The sequence below is a fragment of the Choristoneura fumiferana genome, chromosome 12 (genome assembly GCF_025370935.1).
Source record: "Choristoneura fumiferana chromosome 12, NRCan_CFum_1, whole genome shotgun sequence".
In the NCBI taxonomy this organism is placed as follows: Eukaryota; Metazoa; Arthropoda; class Insecta; order Lepidoptera; family Tortricidae; genus Choristoneura; species Choristoneura fumiferana.
Window position 1 is genome coordinate 4,509,868 of NC_133483.1, and position 23,934 is coordinate 4,533,801.

The 23,934-nt window shown below is 37.0% G+C and overlaps 1 protein-coding gene across 9 annotated transcripts in view; it reads left to right on the plus strand.

Moving 5' to 3' along the window:
• heph (polypyrimidine tract-binding protein 1 heph) overlaps positions 1 to 23,934 on the plus strand; it is a 458,299-nt gene that overhangs the window by 419,057 nt on the left and 15,308 nt on the right. For 8 of the 9 annotated variants that reach the window (XM_074094991.1, XM_074094990.1, XM_074094996.1 and 5 more), the window contains 4 exons: positions 1,725 to 1,871; positions 9,057 to 9,176; positions 10,729 to 10,855; positions 19,725 to 19,783. In XM_074094991.1, coding sequence (XP_073951092.1) covers positions 1,725 to 1,871; positions 9,057 to 9,176; positions 10,729 to 10,855; positions 19,725 to 19,783 — 453 coding nt within the window. The remainder of the gene's footprint in view (positions 1 to 1,724; positions 1,872 to 9,056; positions 9,177 to 10,728; positions 10,856 to 19,724; positions 19,784 to 23,934) is intronic. The other variant, XM_074094992.1, reaches the window with a different exon arrangement.

Consider the following 23,934-nt stretch of genomic DNA (forward strand, 5'->3'; position numbering starts at 1 on the left):
GAGAGAACCATTGACATTATTTTACAGGTATGATAGACTCGCGTGCGAAATAGTTTTACAATTAATTAAGACGTATCTTTTGCTGGTATCGTCACCATTATTTTTCGGCATCCTATCTATTGTCACATTCGTTTTTTGTTTAATTCTTATTTTGTTTCAATCTGTATTCGTCACCTTATTCGCCTTGTTTGTTTTTTATCATGGTCTTCCTTGGACTGATTCCTTGTTTGTTTTTCGTCTCTTATATATAGTTAGTTATTTTTTCGGTGCTGGTCGTGACCATATTTGTAGGTAGTCTCTTTCGTTTTTGGTCGCATTTCTAAGTAGGTATCTACATGAGATTAGTTTTTCGTCTCATTCGCTGTTTCTGACTACCTATCTTTTCTCATAATACTTAAATTACAATTTTTGCCAATGAGGTCGAAAAAAGGGAGGTTAATAATGAATTTTACCAAAGATAATGACGAATAACGAACGAACATGGTGAATAACGAATGAATGACGAATATAGAATGAGACGAAATAAGACGTAAATTAACAAAAGACGATTTTTTTTTATTTATTTAAAAAGAAAGAAAAAAAGAAAGAAAGAAAGATGACATTTATTCACTAACACACAAGACCCACATACACAGCAAAATAGGATAAGTACCCTATTTTCATAGCATTACTAAGACTCTTCATTTCTCGTACAAGCAAAATAAAAATTATGTACCGGATGACCGATGCCCGCCCAAAAAGTATTTTTGAATTTCCCGTGTGCTTGCATTGCACCGCTGCGTATTTGTTTTTTTAATTAGCATCACGCAAATATTCTATTTAGCCTGCGGCTTTCTGCGGCTTGTAGCGGTGTATTTTGTACATTGGTCAGCCATATTCAAATGCCATAAGCAGGATTCTGCGGTCGTGAATGGTAAGCCCGTGTAATAGAACACTGATACCACTGAATTTAATATGAAGGTAGGACCTATGGAAACTGAACATTAATGCTGCCTTTGTTATGAGATTGTGGGGGCGAAGATTGTGCCAATCCGATTAAAGTGCAACAGAGCACAAAAACGCATCTCGGAGCGGTAAGGAATTAAGACAGTTCTGTTTACGGTACGCCTATAACGGAATTTACGGAAAATAATAAAGCCACTTTTTTTCTTAAGGCTCTTTGGCACATATCTACAAACGTGGTTTTGGCAAACACAACTCGACACATGATCTAATTATTTTTATTTATGTGACAAAATCGTACGACTACGTAGTTTCAAAAATTTAAATGACACCTTACCAATTAGCTGTCACTAAGTAAATTTACATAGAGAAATATAAAATTGATTAAATTTAACAGAGAAGAGTTTATGAGGCTCCAATACATTAGTACCTATAGGTAAGGCCTGATGACTTCCATCGTCTCTCTTTCTACACCGAACGACCAGGCATGGGAAGTGACTTTACCTTTATATTATGGTCATTTGCTTTACTTCATCCTTTACAATGCGGAATTATATAAAGAATGAAAATTAACTTTCGTCGTTTGTTTTTCGGTATTAGATACAATAATTAACAGCTATTCAAGACCAGGCTTAGGTTAATACTGATCCAGTGAGCTACATCTGCATTTACTAGAGGTCTATCGCTGGTCAGTTTAAAATAAAAAATAAAAAAACAACCTTAATGTTGCATTTAAATCTGAATTTTATTTTTATTACATATAATTATCTCCTTGTTCTTAGGCTTTCCTTGAGATGGCGGAGGAGATATCGGCCGTGGCTATGGTGGCATACTTCGGCGGCTGCGTCGCCCAGCTGCGCGGGCGCGCCGTTTACGTGCAGTTCTCGAACCACAAGGAGCTCAAAACCGACCAGACGCATAGTAATGCCGTAAGTAAATAGATTCCGCTTCCGATTGTTTATAAACAAGTGTTTATCAGTGGGGTGACCTGGTAACAACTCTATTCCCGTCTATGTTCAACGAAGTTTAATGATCTCAGTAATGACAGGTATATCTAATAGCAAAGGTACATACGTACTATCGAACCAACTGAATTCGTGACCCAAAGTGGAACCCCTTCATAGAAAAGGAAAAAAGAAGGAATAGGTAAATGGAAAATAATTATGACACACAGGTATTATACGAACGATCTGTGGTGAGTCAGAAACCAATAGTTCAAAAGTACAATAATAGACAGCGAGATATTGCATACGAGGATTATTACCTGACTTCACGTTCACTAGCCGCTTTAAAGTAGATCATGTGTATTTTTGCTTCGTGTTGAGCAACGAAACTCTATACACCATGCTACTAGTCTAAACTAAGTAAGTAATTGAACAGCGATCAACGTTATTCATAGGTCAGATAGTTTCAAGTTAATTTATGATAGTTTGGCATTCTGCTAAACTGTCAATTTTAATTTTTGTATAACTGTCGGGCTAACAGTTATTTTTCATTTATTTACTTAAGTATTTTTACTTATTTATAATTTTTGTAACTGTCAGTAACTTGTTATTACGAGGATGATTAGTTGTTGCTAAGATAATATTAGATTAGCGCATTAGCAATAGGTATGCATTAAGCCAGTGGAAGTGCGGGAGCGGGCACAAAACGTACATTTGCACTAATGACGTAACGACAGTTCAATTAGTCCTATTACAACCTACAAGCAGATTATCGTACGGTATGCGATCGGGCGTTAAGGCCGATGTTACCAATTGGGAAATTTAACCCTCCGGCTGTGGCCTGCAGCCGACCTGTTAATTTAATCTTTGTTAGGGGCATCAAGGTCCCACAATTTAGATAACAGTATTCAATAAGCCCGTACGACGCGCCGGGACTCCGCGAGCGACGTTGTTCGGATTTGATTGAGTTACCAAACTATGACTGTTGTCTGTCTATCCTCGCTGATAATAGGTACGTGAGTGTTGTAACTTTGCTGTACATACATACCATAACGTAATAATATTATACCACATATTGGTGGAAGTAAAATCTTCGACGAGGCCGATAGCGTCTGTTTACGATACTAGAAAGCAATTTATCGGTTAGATACAATTTCTATCTTGAATTTTTATTATCATTTTCTTGTTAGGTAATGATAAATATTCAGCAAAATTAATGAGAATCATTTTAACAGCTAAGCTTAGCTTATGAACGATCAATATATTTTTATTACGCCGCAGTACCCCAGCTAGCCATAATTGATAGGGGCTTACGCGCTGACCGGTGTGTACCTGGTAAACTAATAATGTTTTATAATAATAGTGATGGGCCCTTAATTTGTTATAGCCCCGGCTCGTCTCGAACCCATCACAATAGGATGGGAGATCAATATTTTCGGTAACAAAACACCCAACGGGAGGATTAATTAAGACGCTTAATTAGTTTCATTTACCCACGAAACCTATCAAAAACAACCCTCAGGCGCTGATGTTTGATTATTTCCAGCGGTAAATGCTTTTTATCCAAATGAAATCCAATCACGGAAATGCAATCTACCGCTATTTATACAACATTAATTTAAACGAGTGAAATTATGTTAGTAGGTACTTGTCTTGCCCGCAGCTTTGCATGCGTAAAGTACTACAAATACCAGTTGAAATAAAATTCTGGGATTTCGAAAAAAAAATACGAAAAACGTTGCATACAAAACTCCTGTGCCCAACTTTATGACCCAAAACGTAGCGAATTAAATCGGTTTCGGGATTTTATTTCAATTTCCTGTGAATGACGAGATAAAAATTAATCTACATGTCCAATCGTCTCCATAACCCATAAGGGTTTAGAGATCTTCTAATAGTATCAACTTAGCTGATGTAGAACTTACTAAATACTTAAAAAATACAAAAATTACCGGAAATCGTATGAATTTAGTTAAGTTAATTGTAATTATTCCACAACAAAGACGCTTATTATTAACGTAAGCTGTGCGACAATATTAACACATACAAATGATTAGGCAATGTGATAGTATAATAGCTTGTTTGATCTGATTGTCAACATCACAAACAAGCGAGTCAACATCCTGGCTAATTAATATAATTATTAATTCAAAATAGATACAATGAGACGTCTTATGTATATTTGTACAACGCCTTAGTATACTATACGTTAAATTTGCCAAGTACCGCAAAAGCATAAACACATAGCATTTTCGTAATTAAGGAGGCGTGCAGGTGCCTACGCTATACAAAGCGACTTAAGTAATATTTAGTTAGATACACGCTCAGCTTTATACCTAGTCCACACTTTGCTAAAAAAAGAAATATAGTTATAAATAATCTTAAATCGTATCAGCTGTTAGTCATTCACTTCCGTGTTATTTAAGCACAAATTTCAGTCTTACCTGAGGCCGTCTTGCATCACTGAAGTGCAGTTACTCTGTCCTTCATTATCGATATGTCGGCGGCCGATCGTAAAATCCGCCAGATCACGAAATTCCTAGGCATATCGTGAAATGCCGCCATTTCATGAATTGGCTAAGGGACATCCGCCATATCGTTCAAATCTCACCGTTTAGCGATTTGCCTAGTGACGTTTAGGCAGATCATGAAATTCCTAGGCATATCATGAAGCGCCGCCATTTCATGATTTGGCCAGTTTAGGCAGATCATGAAATTCCTAGGCATATCATGAAACGCCGCCATATCGGTTCTGGCACTTCGCCGGCCGCTGCCGCGGCACGCTCGCTTCGCTCGCTCGGCTCGTGCGTCGTGATCACAATTAATACTAACCACTCCTCGCTTCGCTCGTCGTACCTAAATTTTTCTATATAAATAAATAACAACTAGTGAATACTTTATTTATCAACAAAATACTAACCTCTAAAATACGGGCAGACGTCCATGGTTTTTTCATATTGTGCACAGAATCAGTTTGATTCACATAAAAAGAACGGAGCTGATGTTCAAAAGCTTCTTTTGCACTTCTATTTTGAATTCAATCACTAGTTTCGGTTTAAGGATAATTTTGTTGCGACGCCGACATTTTTCACGCGCTAAACAAACACGACCGGTCAGCTGGTCACGGCCGCCATTGCATACACAGCGCCACCAGTGGCCAAAAAAGAAACTATTTTACGATGTGCCCGGTATAGAGCTAGGAATATCGTCGAATGCGTTGCTCTAATCGATCTGCCGTATTATTTCTCAGGCACATCGTGATATGCCTGGCCAACGTTTAGGCATATCATGAAATGGCGGCGTTTCACGATATGCCTAGGAATTTCGTGATCTGGCGGATTTTACGATCGGCCGCCGACAGATATACTAATGAAGGGCGATCCGACTCGGAACGCAATCGACCGCATAATTGTACCGCCTGTTAGGCTGCGGACCGATTTTATTGTTATATGAAACATAACGTAAACCATAATGATGCATCGTTTAATATTCTGAGGACAATTGTTTGGGACATGATAGGCTATAGCCTTCCTTTTCAGATATAAACAATACATCCGACAACACACCTAATTTTAAAATAACTAAATTTGACGGTTTAAAATAAACTTCAACTAAGGTGGGTAGGTATAACATAAGCATTAACAGTTTAAAGAATAGTCTCCTCTCCTCACATTCGCAAGACAGATTTCACGGTCCTTAGTGTATCGATACCCGACGGCTCGTACGCAGCGAAGCGTCACTATCAAATAATTGCGCGACTATGATTCGACGCGTGTCTTCCTTCCGACCCGACAGTCGGCACTCGCTTAGTAATGATGTGACTTGGGAACCTACGATATCAATACATCATTATAATTGTTCTGTTGTCTGCCAGCGTTTCGAGATCGCTGAATTTTATTTTTGGATTTCATATTAATACTCGATGGAAAAACGCAAACGGAAGAGGTCTATGTAAAAAAATAACAATCAAAACTCAGATTCGCACTTGAATTATTCTTAGACGCAAAAATATATTTTTTTAAATCTGTAGTGATACCTACATTAACAAGTTATCTGAAATGCAATCTTATTTTAAGCACTTAGGTCCTCGCAGAACCTTCAGGCTTAATACTTTTACTATTTTGTGCTTCAAAGCAAGCCTTAAGTGATCCAAAACAAAAATCAAGACTCGTATAGTCTGATTCCTAATCAACTTTAAGTTTACTTATTTTACGAGCAAAAGTAGAGACTTCTACTTAAGCGTGCGGAGCTTTTAAGTGCTGGAAAATATTTATGAGCTTCGCTATGTAGGTATGTTATCAAAGGATCATAATTACGAAATTAAATCGTCTTAAACCATTTTGAGGATAATTTAGTCTAGTGCCTTTGTCACAGATTCGGAATGTCTTTGTATTCGTGCACTATTAAAACTTATAATGAGGGGTCGGACAATAAACTGATAGGCGTCGTTATAGGCTGTCTTCAAAATCTTAGTTCGACATTCGTTTGATAGAACACTTACTAAAAATGATTTCAAAGTAACTTCACCTCGTATATTCATTGTTTCAAGTCATGCAAGTTAATTTGATCTATTTCCAGTGACAAAATAGGTAGGTTGAATGAAAATTTAAGTACAGTCAGCAAAAAAAAGCTTCTATTAAAAGTGAACTTTTCTCAAAAACTTTTTCATGCAAAAAATTGTGTTTGTCACATAGGTTAAAAAATGAGAATAATACTTAATGCTAGCATTAAATAGGTTGTACAATCAAGGGTATAAATATGTATACATCCGTAGCGTTAAATATATGTTACATCGACCTTTGATCAGAGTCATATATAGATAGATATTTTTGACATCTTGGTAACGTACATTTATGACCTTGACTGTCACATTCACACTTTTTAATTTAATTTAATTTTCATTTCCATAAATACCATTCGACAACCAGGAGTGAAAAAAATTGGACCTAGATTAAGTAGCGATGCATATTCAAAGAGCACTTTAAATGCAGTGCTTTGATCAATCATGCGATGCGAAAGGTTTTTGTGGTCGTTGAATGGAAGTCGGCAAGAGCGGGCGAAGTATTTTGTGACGTCGCCTGAACATCTGCCAGTGGCCGTCTGAAAGATTGCGCGTTCAACAAATAAGACCTTTTAAATAACTCCAGACCGCCATACTTGAAAAACGGCGTATTTCGAAGTTATTTTTCATAAAACCACATCTTCGTAGTGGATTGTGGAATTGAAGTGAAATTTCAAGTAGCTGATGCATTAGCATATTGCTAGATAATCCATTCCGTGCACCGCGGATCCAATTTTTATGTTCACCATTAACAACGAAACCTGGGTAGGTCTGCCTTTTTAGCCGTGGCACATCTATCGTTCCTATTTAACAAAAGACAAACGTGCCAAGGGATATGTGACACAGAAAAAATAACAAGAAATGTAGGGGCAAGTCAACGCGAATTTGTACCGGAGCCTTTGCCGTCGGCGCCAGGCTTAGCATGACACGGTTAAAGCCTTATTTTTGTGTGGCCTGCCCGCTTGTCAGACTGGCGTCGGGCACAAAGCCATGTGAAAATATAGGATCAAAGAGTGCCGCGCCCCTGCGCGCGATCGTTACGTCCTTCTTGAACAACTCGCTCCATTCGACGTACTTTTTTACTCGAAATAATGCGTTATTCACACTCAATTTTATTTGAACTCTCGGGAGGTTTGATGTGCAGTTCGTAGGTTATTTTATTGATTTGACTGGTGCTGTTTATGTTCTTCTTTTCTTATTAAAGAACCTGTCATAAGAATCAAGTATAAACAGATTACACGACACGAGGCACCCAATAATATTCTGACGCTAGCTCCACCCTAATACTTATTTACCCTCAACAAAATCGTTGGTATACTTACGGTTTCCTTATGCTCAAATGTATAAAATAAATCATGAAAGTAAACTAAGCGATCAATAAAATGATATCCCAATTTGAAAATTTTGTAATATGAATTACAAAATGATTACAAAATTATGAAAAGTCTTGAAAATTTTGTAATATGAATTCTTAGTTTCGAGAGAACTATAGGTAGGTATAATTTTCCGGGATAAAAACTACCCTATTTTCTTCTCTGCGTCGATTGGGTACTTATAGCGCTTTCAACAAACAAACATATTAATTCACGCATTTAAAATATTTGTAAAGATGTTCTCAAACTATATGCGACATTGTGTTTTTCCATGAAGTACGATCTAGAAAAATTCATGGTTTATGTACCGCTGTTGATTGATTTCTTTATCTTAACAAACAACTAGCCGCAGCTGACCCTACAGGATTGTTCGGTACAACCGTGACGCGGTCAATGTTATCTCTCACCCCGGAACAGCCTCCGCGTACGCAAGATAACTCCCTCTCAGTATTAAGTTTCATTATACCCAGAGTTATGAAAGGTTACTCGACATGTTTATTTTTGTTACGTGACCGTAAATATGGGGGTATTCATCTACTTATTCTGTGTTGTTATTTATTAAAGCTGTTAACGTTGCCGTAATTAGAAATGGTTAATATTTGTAAAAGTAATTATACCCGTTAGGTATCTGTCGTAGGTATCTTTCACAGTTGTGTTTATAGATGTCAGTATCAGATGTATCCTAAGGACGAAATCACAAGCAACATTCTATATTAGATGGAGAAACGATTTCTTTTAACGGACCTCTTTATTAGCTTATCTCAACGTACCGTTTGTGTGAGAAAAAAAAACAGATAAACGAATTTCGAGATTTAAAAGTTTAATTGAAAAATATTATTTGCCTAAATAGTTACCTTAATTAATAATGCCTATTTTAAAAAAGTCTGACACACTGCCTCATTTTCCATCTACGAAATTAGGCTTTGCCCTCAACCTCAACCGCGATGTCTATGTCATTAAAATAACCTGTGCAAAATTTCACCTTTCTAGGTTCCAAGGTTTTTGAGCGTTGGGAAGTCAAGACTTTTCTTTTTATTAAGATACCTATTGTACGTAGATTATGTTCTTACTTGTGTGTTACAATAGCCAAAGTTGCCTAAAGACAACTTCATTTTAATACAGAAAACATTTGAAAAAGTCTTTTGTTTTTAAAAAATACACAAACGCGACTATCCCAGCTTGCGTTAGCAAAGCAAACAGGGTTACCATAAAAGTAAGATTTTTCCATGGTTCCAGTCGGCTTCGGCGCAGGCGGCTCTGCAGGCAGCGCAGGTCATATCCAACAGCGCGGGCGCGGCGCTCGTGGCCGGCGCGGGCGCGGCGCTCCAGCCCGCCAACGGAGGCACTGAGATACAGGTATATTGCCTTCTCTATTACACGAATGTGATGTAGAAAGAGGAGTTGATTAGTTAGACACGGTGCAAACTTACACCCTTTTGAATTTTTCTTCACTACTTTACTTATGTTAGAAAGTAAAATGCAATTTCTATATCAAACTACTTTACAGCCTCTATGGTACCTACTTCTAGTTGTCTCAAACACTTTAAATTTGGTATGAAGGATGCTCTTATAGCACCATCAATAAGAAGTCTGAAAATCTTAATTTTTTCATACTTATGTCTATTTCAATGACCAACTTAGGGATCTTTAAAAAACGAACATATCAGTCTCTCAAAGGGCCGGCAACGCACATGTGATACTCCTCGTGTTGGCAGGTGTCCATGGGCGGCGGTGATTGCTTCCCATCAGGTGACCCGCATGTCCGTTTTCCCTCTTTTATATAAAAATATATATATGACTCCACACTGCGTAAATTTCGCTTAGGACAGGGGCTCAGCTAATATTGGATATTTTGTACGGAACCTGCAAATTTTAGCGGATCCATCACTGGACCGGTTTTTTAAAAATTAAAAAGAGCGTGAACGATGAAAATCAAAAAGTAAACCCTATTACATATATTATAAATGCGAAAGTTTGTGTGTGTGTATGTTAGTTACTCCTTTACGCTAAAACGAGTGGACGTCCCGATAACGACCTAGATGGCCCGATGGGCGTCTGGAATGACACATAGGCTACTTTTTATCTCGATATTCTTACGGGATAGGGATAAAAAGGGAGGGTAATGAAATTTTGGACAGTTTTTCTTAACACAACCTCAATGAAGACCACGATCAAAATTTTGGGAATTCCCAGGGGAATTTTGTAAAATCCCGGCATTTCAATTGTAACTACCAGATCGAATAGTTTAAGCGTGCGAAGCCGCGGGTAAACTTTAGTACCTACATAAAATCTTACTATCTTTAATAACTTAGATCCCAAACCAAAGCTCATTATATACATAGGTAGTTTGCAAGTACGGTCATCAAAGCCTGCTCCTGAATCCCTAGCGATGCTTTAGACTAACTAGAGCGCATTCACTGTGTACCTGCGCATACAAAGACGAGCTTACACACTAAGATCTGCACAGGGGTCTGTCCCAGGAGCGTATGGTTTGTGTAATGATAAATAATCCAGCCTATACCGTACTGCATCCTCTTATGATCAAGAACATTGTCTCAACATGCCCAGTACGGATTTGGGACAGCTTGATGAATAGCATTGCATTGTTATAATGTGAAGATGAATTTAAATTCAATTGTGCATTTAATCATTGATAATTCCAAATTGACTAATAGCAAGTTGAAACGTTATAAATTAATCAATTACTTTTTAATTATTAATTATTTTAACCAATTAATTATTTTAAAATTTAAAGTATCTAATTTTTCCCTTTTTGTTCAGAAAGTAGTAAAAATTATACTACGTAACGTACGTACGTTTAATTAATGAACGACTGCACCAAAGTGGTGAATTGTGTAACATAATTTTGATTTCACAGAGATGTGATGTTTATGATTATTGTCAACAGGGAGGCCCGAATACAGTGCTGCGCGTCATCATAGAACACATGCTGTACCCCATCGTCCTTGACGTCTTATACTCTATCTTCCAGCGATACGGAAAGGTGCTCAAAATAGTCACATTCACCAAAAACAGTAAGCATTTTTTTTTTAAATAAGAAAGTCAAAACGGACCTTCCTACGTTATATTTACAGAAAAGGCCGCAACCGGCTCTTTTGCACCCTTCTTGTATCTTGTACCTGTGCTTTCGCAAACACCATCACTGCCGTGAATACGCCACCATTAATTTGGTAGAAGGCTGTTTCTTTTTTAACAAAAATTATATTACAATTGTTAACATAATTAAAGCAACCAAAACAAAGTAAATATGTAGATAAAAGATAAAAATCTCGTGGGTAATGTAGAACACTTGTCTTAACAGGAATGTAAGGGGTCCCGTAGCTATTATTTAATCGTATTAGTTTTTTTCGATTTGCTCATAAACTCTTGTTTTGTGAAAACGCATAGTTGTTACAATTAAGCCTGTTTAAAATATAATTTTCGTAGACCCACAGAAAAACATTTCCAATAGGTTCATTACGGAAAATGTGATTTTTAGCGATAATGATACAGATTGTTTTGACAGGTATATAAAACCAATCAACGATCACTGTTAAACCGAATCAAACAAAACAATCAGCAACACTGTGATTACAGAAACTTGGTTATATTAATAATAGAGTTGCGGCTCGCTTTTAAATTAAATTTGGTTCGGATTATAATAGTGATAGATTTACCAAACATAACACCGGTCTAAAATCCAAGGGCGCAATCCGTTTAAAATTTAAATCGTACCCTCATGCATATCCTAAATAAATCCGGCGGCACACAGGAGGCAGGTAGGATAGTACATATTTGATAAGGCCTCGTGCCTGCGGGCGCCGAGCCCGTTTCAACTGCTCACTCTCGGCTAATTATTATACTTAGTTAAGAAGCTTAAATTGCTTTTACATTGCTTTTTCTATAATTATTTATCTGGTGTTATTTGCGGTAAAAAGTTTTTGATAAGCAACAAGAAATTCAACTGACTCCCTATAGCTACCATGGAATTTATTGCAAACTACCTAAGTACCTAACCCTTACTCGCGGCTTCGCTCGCGTTAACAATAGATCTGGCATTTCATTGCTATTCCAGGATTTTTCTTAAAATCCCGTGAAATTTCTTCAAATCAATTAACGTGAGCGAAGCTGCGAGTAAGGGTGAGTTTGTAAATTCTATGATAGCGTTAAGGAGTCAGTTGAATTTCTTGTTGCTTATCGAAAACTTTTTTACCGCAATAACACCAGGTAAATAATTATAGAAAAAGCAATTTAACATCAATTTAACCTTTTCGCCGCCACGTCAAATACAAAAGACATCACCCATACGCCTGGTTTCTATATTGTAATGTCTAAAATTGAACCTTAACACAATTGAACGAAGGTTGCTTTTGCATTGAAGTAATGGACGTATTGGTATAGCTAGACACCTTGGACACTATAGTTCGTTGGCGTGGAACCTGCGGTGCGGATTTATGAGTCGTTGGCGTCGAAAAGGTTAAGCTGATATCAACGCTGCATAAAAATACACCTCCTGCCAATTATCATATCTTTAAACATAGCAGTCGAAATTCCAGGATCTATATAGGTATTTCCCTGCCCCATGGACATACTCACACACACACACACACACACACACACACACACACACACACACACACAGTACCTACCTATTATTATAATCATAATACGACTTATCAGTTCGAAACAACTTTTTGCTAAATTAAGTAGCGTCTTAGAAACAACGCTCACTTAATTATTTTGTTAATCTTTTAAAGAAATACTTTGTCATTCTGTTAGTCCATTTATACGAAATGTGGACATTCAAGCAAATTACAGAACGTGTATTACCTATCCTTGTTCACAAAGGTCATAACTTGTGGATATCGCGACAGTTACTCCGTAATACAGCATTTCCAATTTCCGCATGTCCTTCCCCCGATTGAACTTCGAAAAGACTAGGTGTTTGCTTTTTTAAAATCTCCACTCCACATTCATCATTGTCAAAATTTACGGTTGAAATGAACTCATTTTTATAACGACGGTGCATATTTTGTTTTGAGAATCTGCTCGATCAAATACAATAATGTATTTGCCATCACACTAGTTTTCTGAATATCATAAAAAAAATTGAATATTAGGGTATGGTCGGGATAGATACAACACTTTTTAGGATTCCGTAGCCAAAATGGCAAAAACGGAACCCTTATAGTTGCGCCATGTCTGTCTGTCCGTCCGCGGCTTCGCTCAGGGACTATCAATGCTAGAAAGCTGTAATTTTGCACGAATATGCCGACAAAATGGTACAATAAAGATTTTTTTTTAGAGTACCTCCCATAGGCGTAAAGTGGGGGTGATTAAATCGTATCGTTAAATAGGTCTTTTAAAATCGTTGGTTGGGGTAGGGGGTTGCTAAAATGATTTTTCGATTTGCAGTTTTGCGATTTTTGTGATATGTTTGCAAATTATTCAACTTTAAAGTGTAATTTTTTATTAAAATCGAGCGTCCCCCCCCCTCTAAATTCTGAACTGGCGGGTGGAAAAATTTGAAAAAGAAATCAGGATGGTAGTAAGTATATCAAACTTACAAGGAAAACTATAACGGTTAAGTGTTCTTGAGAATTATTAGTAGTTTACTAGTAAATAGCAGCCTACGGTATAAAATATACCTAAACTTGGAATATTCCGTACAAAATAGGTACGAAATCCTTAGAAAAATATCACTTAATTTTTTCGTAATGGCTACATACATTTATTATATAACATTTATTCTGTTCAAGAAATAGTTGCCTTATCAATATAAATTAGGTTTAGAATACATAGATTGCTCACCGAGAAACGGGGCATCTATCCCATACAGATTTAATTGCACCTTGATTTCCCATTTAATTACACAGAGATATGCGATGCGACACGGTCTACTTGGTGGTAGTTGGAGAATCTCTCAATAGATAAATAAAGGGTGCGCCAAAGTTCATAATAAAATTGCAAATTCGATTATTGAAACATCGAAAATGTATCATACAATTTTACATCCTAATGATCATTATAAATTTTTATTTAAGACAATAATCATTGAAACTCCGAATTTATTATACTCATAATTTCATTCGACATAAGTACTTCTATTACTACAATTTATGTATATATCACTAAACAACATAATCGATTTCAGGCAATAACATTTGGTATTATGTATATTTTAAAATATACCTTTGTTCATTCATAATCGATTCATACATAAGAAGTTAAAAAATAAACAAAAAAGCCAGAAAAGCCAGTTAGGTTAGAACTGTGACCTTCACAAAACCTAAATGCTGCCAAAAAATAGGTTAGGTTAGGTTAGTACTGCGACACTCACGGAACCGAAATCCTGCAAGAAAAGTGGAGGGTTAGGTTAGGTTAGAACTTCGACCCTCACGGAACCGAAATCCTGCCAGAAAAGTGGTTTAGGTTAGGTTAGAACTGCGACCCTCACAGAACCGAAATCCTGCCATAAAAGTGGGTTAGGCTAGGTTAAAACTGCGATGATTACATGAAATAAGTTTATAAATAAAAAAACTCCCAAACAACATTATGGGTATAGATAAAATCTCAGCAATGACATTATGAGTAAAAAAAATCTAAATATTTATCATTATGAACATTGTAGGTAGTAGTAAAAATAATTATTTTAAAAATATATAACAAACAATTTTCGGAGAAATGATGGTTATGATAACAAAGCGGTATTATTATAAATAATCAAATAAAAAATTGTGTATGAGCCAATATGGACCCATAAATAAAACAACATGCTAGTCTTTTGCAAAGCGTAGAATAATTTAAATCGGTACACCTATCACTCCTGGGGCATCTATCGTGGTTTTACCCTATTAAGTATCTAGTTACTTTTATGTTGAAAATGCAAATAGGTAATAGTAATAACAGTAAAGTACTCTAAAATTCAGCACAAGTTCGAATACTATAGAAGTATAGATTGCAGATCCGAAACGTATAAATCCTTACTTCAATTATTCTGTCTCTCGGCGGAAAGCAAATAAACCACATATTTCGTTTCCATTTCACTTTCAATTCAATACGTGTGTACCTAAAGTTAAGTAACGTTATATGCTCCGACGAGCGAGTATTTTCAGTTAAGATGGTGCGCATTTTGTTACAAAAGTTATACGACTCCTGTTTTTTTGTATCTACAACAGAACAGGGACTAATCATTTACATCTGAGTAAAGCCTGGTTTATTGTTATCCGAAAGGCGAGATCAAAATGTAAGCACTTAATTAGCAAAGTCAAAATATTCGGCATGTTGATTTACGTGCCGACATGTCGATTATTTCTGGTAGGAATGTCGACCCTCTGAACCGTTATCAATCGCGATGGCAAATAAACACGTGGCTTGCATGTTTGCGAGATTAAATATTTTACCCTTATTTGTGTTTACACTTTCAACGTCACATCCTTAATCGGTCTCTGAGTGTATTTATTTATTTGCACATCTTCTCAACGGAATTGTATTTAGGTCATGTTTATTAAATAATTTACTTATATTAAAAATATTGAATATAGTTTACTTAAATTTGTAATGTTCGTATTCGTAATAATAAATTAGAAATCGCCTACTTTATTACAAAAAAGCACAAACGATAACGGGACGGAGCGTTTATGAAGACTAATTGAATAGCGGTTACGTCCTGTTAGCGCGTTGGCCACGTCCTGGCCGGGGTTACTACCATCAAACGCGTTTCTAATCCCGAAACAAATCTCAATGAAGAGCGCAGAGTCGCTGTAATCCTATCCCCCACTTCCTTGGCCCCCCTTCCTCCCGACCCCGATTGGCTTTATTAAGGTGTAGCAGACCGCTACAATTATTATGCGTCCCCTGTTTGCGGTAGATGTCGTGTCTGTGTCGCCATAGGATTCCGGTAATTAAGGATTTGATCTGCGACGGATATCGTCTTTGCGGTCTCTTTGTTTTCGCTAATAACATTAGTCGCAAGCTTCATGTTAATAACCTGTTCCTAATCCCCTTCTGAGGAAGCTACATACATAAATGCGGTTTTACTAAGCTTGCTCAAGACTCATTTTAAGCACATCTTACGTAGTTATGCAAAGACTTACGAAATATTCTGCAACCATGGAAGCGCTCAGGTTACCTGAAAAGGCGCACAAATTGCAGGCAAAGACGTATTCAAGGTTGACAGTGCTCGCTCGTTTCAGGAGAGACGTCGTGATTCAAGATATCAAATTAAACCGTAATCGTCCGGCCGGAGGGCCATGCCTTCGCTTAATATTTACGTAGCGGAAGCAACCGCGCTCTACACAGCAAAATGTGGATTACGAAATTTTAATTTTAACCGCAACTTCCATCTTCTGTTTACGCAGAAATTGATGTTTAAATATTCCATAAAGTAATTGCGCGTTCCAGTTGAATATTTGATGAAGCATTATGAAGCCGCGTACAGATTGATTGAGACCATTTGAATATCTTGCGCGCAATCGGAGCCGCAAGCAGGGTTATTGAATTAGCACTCCAATGTTTCAGCTTGGATGAATAAACGCGAACAAAGGGTGACCGAGGACGACCACTTCACAAAAGTTCAACTTTTATTGATGTTATTCGGTACCCTGTTACGGGTAACTTTTTGTATCAAATATTCAGAAGCAAATTGTTTACGCTTTATTTTGTACGCGTACAATGAATTCAAATCGGAAATTGTACTTTCAATAAGTAATTCGTTTTAACAAAATACTTTACAAGCCGTATTTCACAGGTGCATTTTATTTTTACTTTGAAAAAAAAAATTATAACAAAAAAATGAACCGACTACAAAAAACCATGAAAATAATTTTCTACCAGTCTGATGTCGGTCGGTGCCTCAGCACCTCAATTAAGCACTTTATATTGGGCTTCAATCACTCCTGCTGGCTCGTCCTGAGGCACCGACCGACTTCAGACTGGTAGAAAATTATTTTCATGGTTTTTTTGCAGTCGGTTCAATTCTTTGTTACAAAAAAAAATCACGCTTTTTGGTGTAAACAATAAGATACAATAGTTTAATATCAACTGCTCCTCACCTTTTACGAACGATTGCTTTTTCCGATGCGGAGACGTTCATTATTGAGGAGTCCTGGTGCTTCGGATCACCACCCGTTTTACCATATGCATTACGAGGAGCATAAATTGCTTAGCAACTGTGTCAAAGTAATTAAAATTCAACCCGTGAAATACTTGTTATTGAGTAGTAACTCCAATGGTCAATTGTGGTCTTCATCATCAGTTTCACTTCACCAAATGATGATTTTCAATAGCAAATGCACGAGTTACTGCTAAATATATCCAAATTACCATAGGTGTCCCTACAATATTTGAAGTTCCCCGATTTCCTTAAGATCCGATCATCAGATCCTAATTTGCTGCTTATGGGACCTAATTGAAAGCATTCCTAGACGAACTAAAAAAAAATTTTCAAATCGGTTCATAAATGACGAAGTTCTGAGGTAACAAAAAACACAACCGAATTGATAACCTCCTCCTTTTTTTGAAGTCGGTTAAAAAACTATATAGGTACTTACGTATGTTTCTTCTTCCATGTAACGTTTGATTGTTTTGTATAAATATCATAGCGAATAGTAAACCGCCACGTTTCTCTATTATCCTTGAAAAGCCTTTTACATCCTTGAAAAGGAATAAGGAAAGGGCTCGTCTGTCCTGAGGGAGTAAACTTTCGTGTCGTATTCTCATAGAGCGCCAATTTCTCACTATTGAAAACGAGACTGTGGTAGACTCCTAAAGATTTTTTTTCTTTACTACAGAACAATAACCAAACTCCAAATAGAAAATAATATACGCTCTAATTAAGATACGCCTTTTTTGATTCGATTAGTAGTACATTATTATTATTATTACCTAGGACTAGAAAAAGACAACCGTTGGCTCGGCGAGCTGAATAATGTTTTCTAAAAATTTAAAGAAGGAGACTACAGATAAAAATGTAAATGACATAAAGTACTGGGCACGTGTTAATAAAACAATCCGCCGCCTTTTTTATGAAAGAATGTATTGTATTGTATTGTAACTCTTTATTGTACATAAAACATATGAAAATTACAGTTAACAAGAGAAGGGAAGCGATGTACAAAGGCGATCTTATCCCTTAAAGTGATCTCTTGTGGAGGAATGTCATGTGAAGAGGTGTATTTTTTTGCTCAAACACTTTATTTCAATTTGGTGAATAAGGTCTTGTGTTCTTACCTTTGTAAAAAGTTGCTGACAACTTCGTTAGCGTTCGTTTAGTTAGTTTGTTAGATCTAATATAATAAAGTCTAATAAGTAATTAGATTAACCGTCAACAATGCACTTTGCCTTCTGATGCGTAGTTAACAATAAAGAATTTTCACGGATATTTAGCCACTAATTCGAATCGGTGAAATACTTTCGTTGTATTTGTCAAGCATATCTATTTGCTTGACTAATAAAATGTCAGTCATTAAATTGTCTGAGTCTCGTCTGGCCTGAGTTTCAGGCTGAGAAGTAGTTAGGTGTAATACCTAGCTATATTTCATTAATCTTTTCTAAAAAATTCTGTTAAAAAAACTTGATTTCATTTCAATAAAAAGGTTTCTTTCAAAACCCCGACGCAGTTGACGCTTAACTATAATCCATCTCTATTTTCTTTCGGTTTGGGTAACATTTTTCCTTATTTACAATGTAATTGCATAAAAAAAAAACAATTTACGGCAATCCTTTTATGCATTCCATTTTAATGTAACGTAATGGCCGGCCCAAAGAAAATATGGGGGCCTTAAAGAGCATTTAACTATGTATGAAGGAGACAGGACGTTACTTTTAATTTACGCCGACATTTCTTACCTTCAGTGGTTCTCCGTTCTATATTTAAGGTGTAGGAAAATTGTTAAAGGTAACTGAGACCAGGCTAATAAATTATTTAACGAGTTCTTGACATCGTCAGTCACAGAACAGATGTTTTTTTTTGCACCTAGAAATTCTGCCAATTATTAGACATTTTTTTTATTTTGCCTTACCTACAACTTGCTCGTTATGACTATTTTCAATAAGTACCTTAAATATAATCAAAGTAAAGTTGGAGATTTAAAGGACACCTTAACATTAATAGTTTTTTCCTAATACTTCTTGATATTAACTTACAACATGTGATGTGATAAACGCAGGTGATGTGCCGTCCGAACGATGGCTCCTAAAAATGTGAATTTATGTGCCCACCCAGCGGACAGCAATGATCGCCGGGCTCATGCCTTAAATTAGGGAGCTTAACGCTCATCCTCTAGCAATAAATAGACTCGCGACCAACTACTTGTAAGATGGCCTACACGATCCCTCTCTTTTCCTTCAATGTTTATGGCTATTTTTGCCCTTAATGTGTTTTCCTCAGAAACCGTTCAATTTTCTTTTCGGCAGCTGAATATCCTATGTTACAATGTTTGGGCTATATAAGATGTTGACTTCTATAGGTACCATCGTAAAGTAAAATCTGCGAGCACACGACCGCATCAAAGTTTCAACAACAGCGACAAGTTTAAGCGAGTAGCGCGACAGTGGCAATAAATTTGTACTCTTCAAGTTAATAATGAAAGTCACATAGGCTTGGAAGTTGTTGCTCGCATATTCCCTAAGTGTTAGATGAGTCGATAGCTGTGGTGCACCTGCGACGAGCGCTACTAACACTCAAGGACCGAAACCCACTCGTGCAGGCTCGTCGCCGATTTCATGTTGTTTATGAAAATTTCTGAGGGCAAAATTACTCGACGAAACCAATTTTAATGTGTGTTTCATATTAAGATCACGACATTCTTAATTACTTAGTATACAAATAATTAATTATACAGGAAGAAATATTACGTATTTTAAGTATGTTGTACTTACTTACAATGTTTTTTTCATTTTCAGATTCATTCCAAGCTCTCATCCAGTATCCAGACACCGTATCAGCACAAACGGCAAAAACGGTAAGTACTTAGACTTCTTTGTTTTTATTTAACTGTTTGTAAAGTTTCACCATAAAACAAAGTTCGTATTGCCGCACGTTTCATTCAGTTTAATGACTCGCTTTCAAACTATCTGGAAATGAAGCAAGTCTTACTCGACTTGAACCACGTATGAAACAATTTCGTGTTGATAGTTATAAGTTGGCTTTTGATACGTATTAGATAGTATATTTAACAGATAACTAAGCAAAGCCCCAGTAATGTTTCCGGTAGAAAGATTTTATAATATACAAAGATGTAATTACCTACGCGGTCATATCAAGTCGGTTATAATATCTACGTACGAGTATTTGCTTGCTAGTACATTTCTCGTATTATTCTAGTGTTGCAAAAATTAAAAGCAATTTACCGTCTGAAATATCGAAATGAAATTATGAACCCAGCTAATCATAAATGTAGCAACGTAAACTTCGCAGTCGGTCGTCAGCTTTTTAAACAATGGTTTTGAAATAGAGCTCAAAACCGAGTTTTAATTCAGGTACTTTATGTGTATTTAACAACAACAATATCAGCGACGCGGCCGCGCCCCGAGCCGCCGACAATGCTGCTGCCCGGCTGGGACATCATTTTTCTCCAACCAACTTTTCCCATTCGCTATTCATTTGCGTTAGAAGTTGCGCGTACCGTCGCCTACTGCAGCGACTGTTTTAACTTTATTTCTGATGCAGCGTTCAGAGCAAATTAAATTTCGTTTTGCGGCTTCCGCAAACTCGCTTTACCAGTATGATTCAGTTTTCGTTTTTTCACTCTTGTGTTATGAATCTGTAACTTTGTAAATTCAACTTTGTTTCCAACCGATACTAAATGACTGAACTTTCAATTTAATACGTACTCCAAACGCGAAGCAACAGCTCAGTCACGAACCCAATACTTCGTTCAACATAGTCAAGCACAATGGAAACTTTGGGCAAACTCGGCAAATATTCTATTCGTTATGCGAATTTAACAGTAATACCTCTTATGTGGCGTACGAGCCGCTAATTAATTCTACAATAGTGAATCGACTATCGGCCTAATTAGTTGCTCTTAACGCCCAATTTCCACGATGCTGATGCTTTTGGCCCAAAGGACTAACGTTAAGCGTTAAACCTGGTAGGTTTTTTTAATGAATCAAGTACTATGCATACTACGTATTACTAGTTGTTACTCTACCTAGATTAACGTATAAAATGTGAACGCCCGAAAGTAGATAGAGCAATAATAATTGTCTCTTTTCAGTAAGTTTTTCTAATGCATTTATTCCCCAATGGCTACAATAATTAAAGCTCGGATCCTTTTTAATAATCGAAAAAAATTTAATTGAGCTGTAATAATTCTAAACGCATAATAAGAAGTTTAGCTAGTGATTGGGTTAGTTAGCGTGAAGAACCCTGTTAAGTTTGTCAGTGTTTTTTTAATTGTGGACAATAGATGACAATATATGTTTTCTTACATTGGCCGGTTATTCAAAGTGTACGGGGTCAAAGGGTGATTACATTCTGAAACGAAAATTCATATTAAAAACCTTGAAGAAGTGTTAGTGTTTACTCAAAGTAACCTAACCATCCGCTGAAATTACAGAATAATTTTAAAACACTGTTAGAGAGTTTCACGCAAATATTTAATTACTCACTGCACCATCTAAAAGCCCGATCAAAACTCTCTTGAGATCGCCACTAAAAGTAGATACGACATCAAATCATATTTCCTTAATACTTAGTAGGTTAGTTTATTTTATTACTTGGTCGTCGAATTAGCGCGCGTAAACGGGGAAACCTCTCGTGAAATTGAAATATCACTGGCAGAGCGCAGCGCAGTGGTGAAAACTTAGCAACGCTAAGTCCTATCAACTCCACTGCCGTGATTGTAGTTCACTGAAAACGCTCTTCGGCTTGTACGAGATCACCAAAACTGTGGACCATTATCTGAATAAGCAGAACTGCTGCCGGCTTTCTGTGTTTCTAGTGGCTGAGTAATTTCAAAGTAACTACTGAGTAAGAAAATAGTTACATAATTAGTTTGTATTCGTTGGTCTTGGTTTATAATTAAGTGATCGTAGATTTTAGGCAAAGCATTAAAAATGAGCTTGTAGAGTAGAGTAAGTACATAATATACTATTATGTGCTAATACAGTTGTTCATTAAATAATTAACGACTAGTTAAAAATATGTAATAAGAGATAGCAGGGTAATAAGCCGATTTATGTTCACGTAACGTCTTATTGTAGACGTGGCAAACCAATATGTCTTTGTTGAGTCTAGAAATAAAAATGCCTGGTATTTCTAAATGTGCAATTTAATTTCTAAATGTGTTACATTTCACCTCAGCGAATAATCTGATGTGATAGTGAAGTAGGGTTCAAATAATATATACAATACTCCGGCTTCGGATTAACTCTTGCTAAGTGCTAGCTCACTTACGAGTACCTAGCAGATATGTAAATGGAATGGTAATTAACCAGACTAACAGCATTAGCATCTAGTGTAAAAGAAATCGGTGCCATCTTATTAATCTTTAATACAATGCCTGGTAAAAAATTGCTAGTGGGCCACGCGAGATGTTCTGTTCCAGCGGGCCATATTTGACACTAAGTATCCACCACACATTACATATTATAAATGTGAAAGTTTGTGTGAAAATTTGGTACGTAGATAGCTGGACGTCAGGAATAACACATAGGCTACTTTTTATCTCGATCTTCACACGGGATAGGGATAAAATGTCGAAATAACAACTGCTGGGCTTAGTCATGAAATTTGGTATATAGGTAGCTGCACCTCTGGAATAACACATAGGCTACTTTTTATCCCGAATTTCAACCGACCAACCGATGGGTTTAGAGTCTTGAAATTTTGGACAGTTGTTCTTAACACAACCTCAATGAAGACCATGATATAAATTTTGGGAATTCCCGGGGGAATTTTGTGAAATTCCGGAAATTCAATTGTAACTACCATACCGAATAGTTTACGCGTGCGAAGCCGCGGTTAACCTCTAGTATATTAACATTTTGTCGTTTTTTTAATCTTCTCAATTAGTTCGTTTCATTGCGGATACACGGAGAGTTCTTGTCTCGTTAGTGTACACTAACACAGAAACAACAACGCTCCCTTATCACAAGCCACTACCTACGATATAATGATTTAGAGCAGTAACTATGGAAACGTTATATTTTCCTTGTAGAATTAATCTTTTCCTTAGAGCTTAAAGCTCGTGAACTTATGAAGTGGACTTCGTAAGTATGTTTTTATTTATGATACCTAGATACGTGATGCTAGAAATTAAAGGTATGGCGGCGAAGTTAGCGGATTGTTAATAGGTTAGGTTACTACGCAAAACAACTACTGCGGGTGGTAGGACCTAGTGCAGGGTCCGTCCGGATCGCTACCACCATGTTACTCGTTAATCCTACCGCCAAGCAGCAGTGCTTGCACTGTTGTGTTCCGGTGAGGAGAGTAAGACAGCCGGTGAAATTACTGGCACAAGAGGCATTTTATCTTAGCCCTCTAGGTTGGTAACGCACCTGCAATCCCTCATTTTTTAAAACTCAAAGCTGTGATGTTTGCTAAATTTTGCAAACACCGCAAATTCTTGCGATATGAACCAACTCTGCGTAACCAGTCATGAGGCTACTCATGTTCGCGGCGCCCTTAGGGACCCATATGGTCGCGTATTTTTCTCGAATGAAATTAAAACGTCTCGCTATGTAAGTGGCAGGAGAAGTAAGAGGTACAAAGTGAAGTGAAGCCGGATAGTGCTCCAACCACAAAGGGCACAGTCGGATGTTGGAAGCGCAGAAATCCCCCGATCTCCGTTTCTATGATCCTTGACATAAATCTCTAACCTCGCCATCAAATCTTTTCAGAGGGCGGCTTACGCGCGCAGACACGAAATGTACGCTCTTAATGCGTTCGATGCTACTACCTACATGCTCGCGCACCTCTTAGTAAATTCACCGAGAAAACCTCTCGGGCCATTTTCTTAAAGAGACCCTTCTTATTTTACGCTATTTGGGGTATGATGTTTTACGATCCTTGATGATGTCAAGCGCAATATTATTAACGAAGTTGTATCTTTATGAATAACTAGCTGTTGCCCGCGACTCCGTCCGCGTAGTATTTATTTATCGCTAT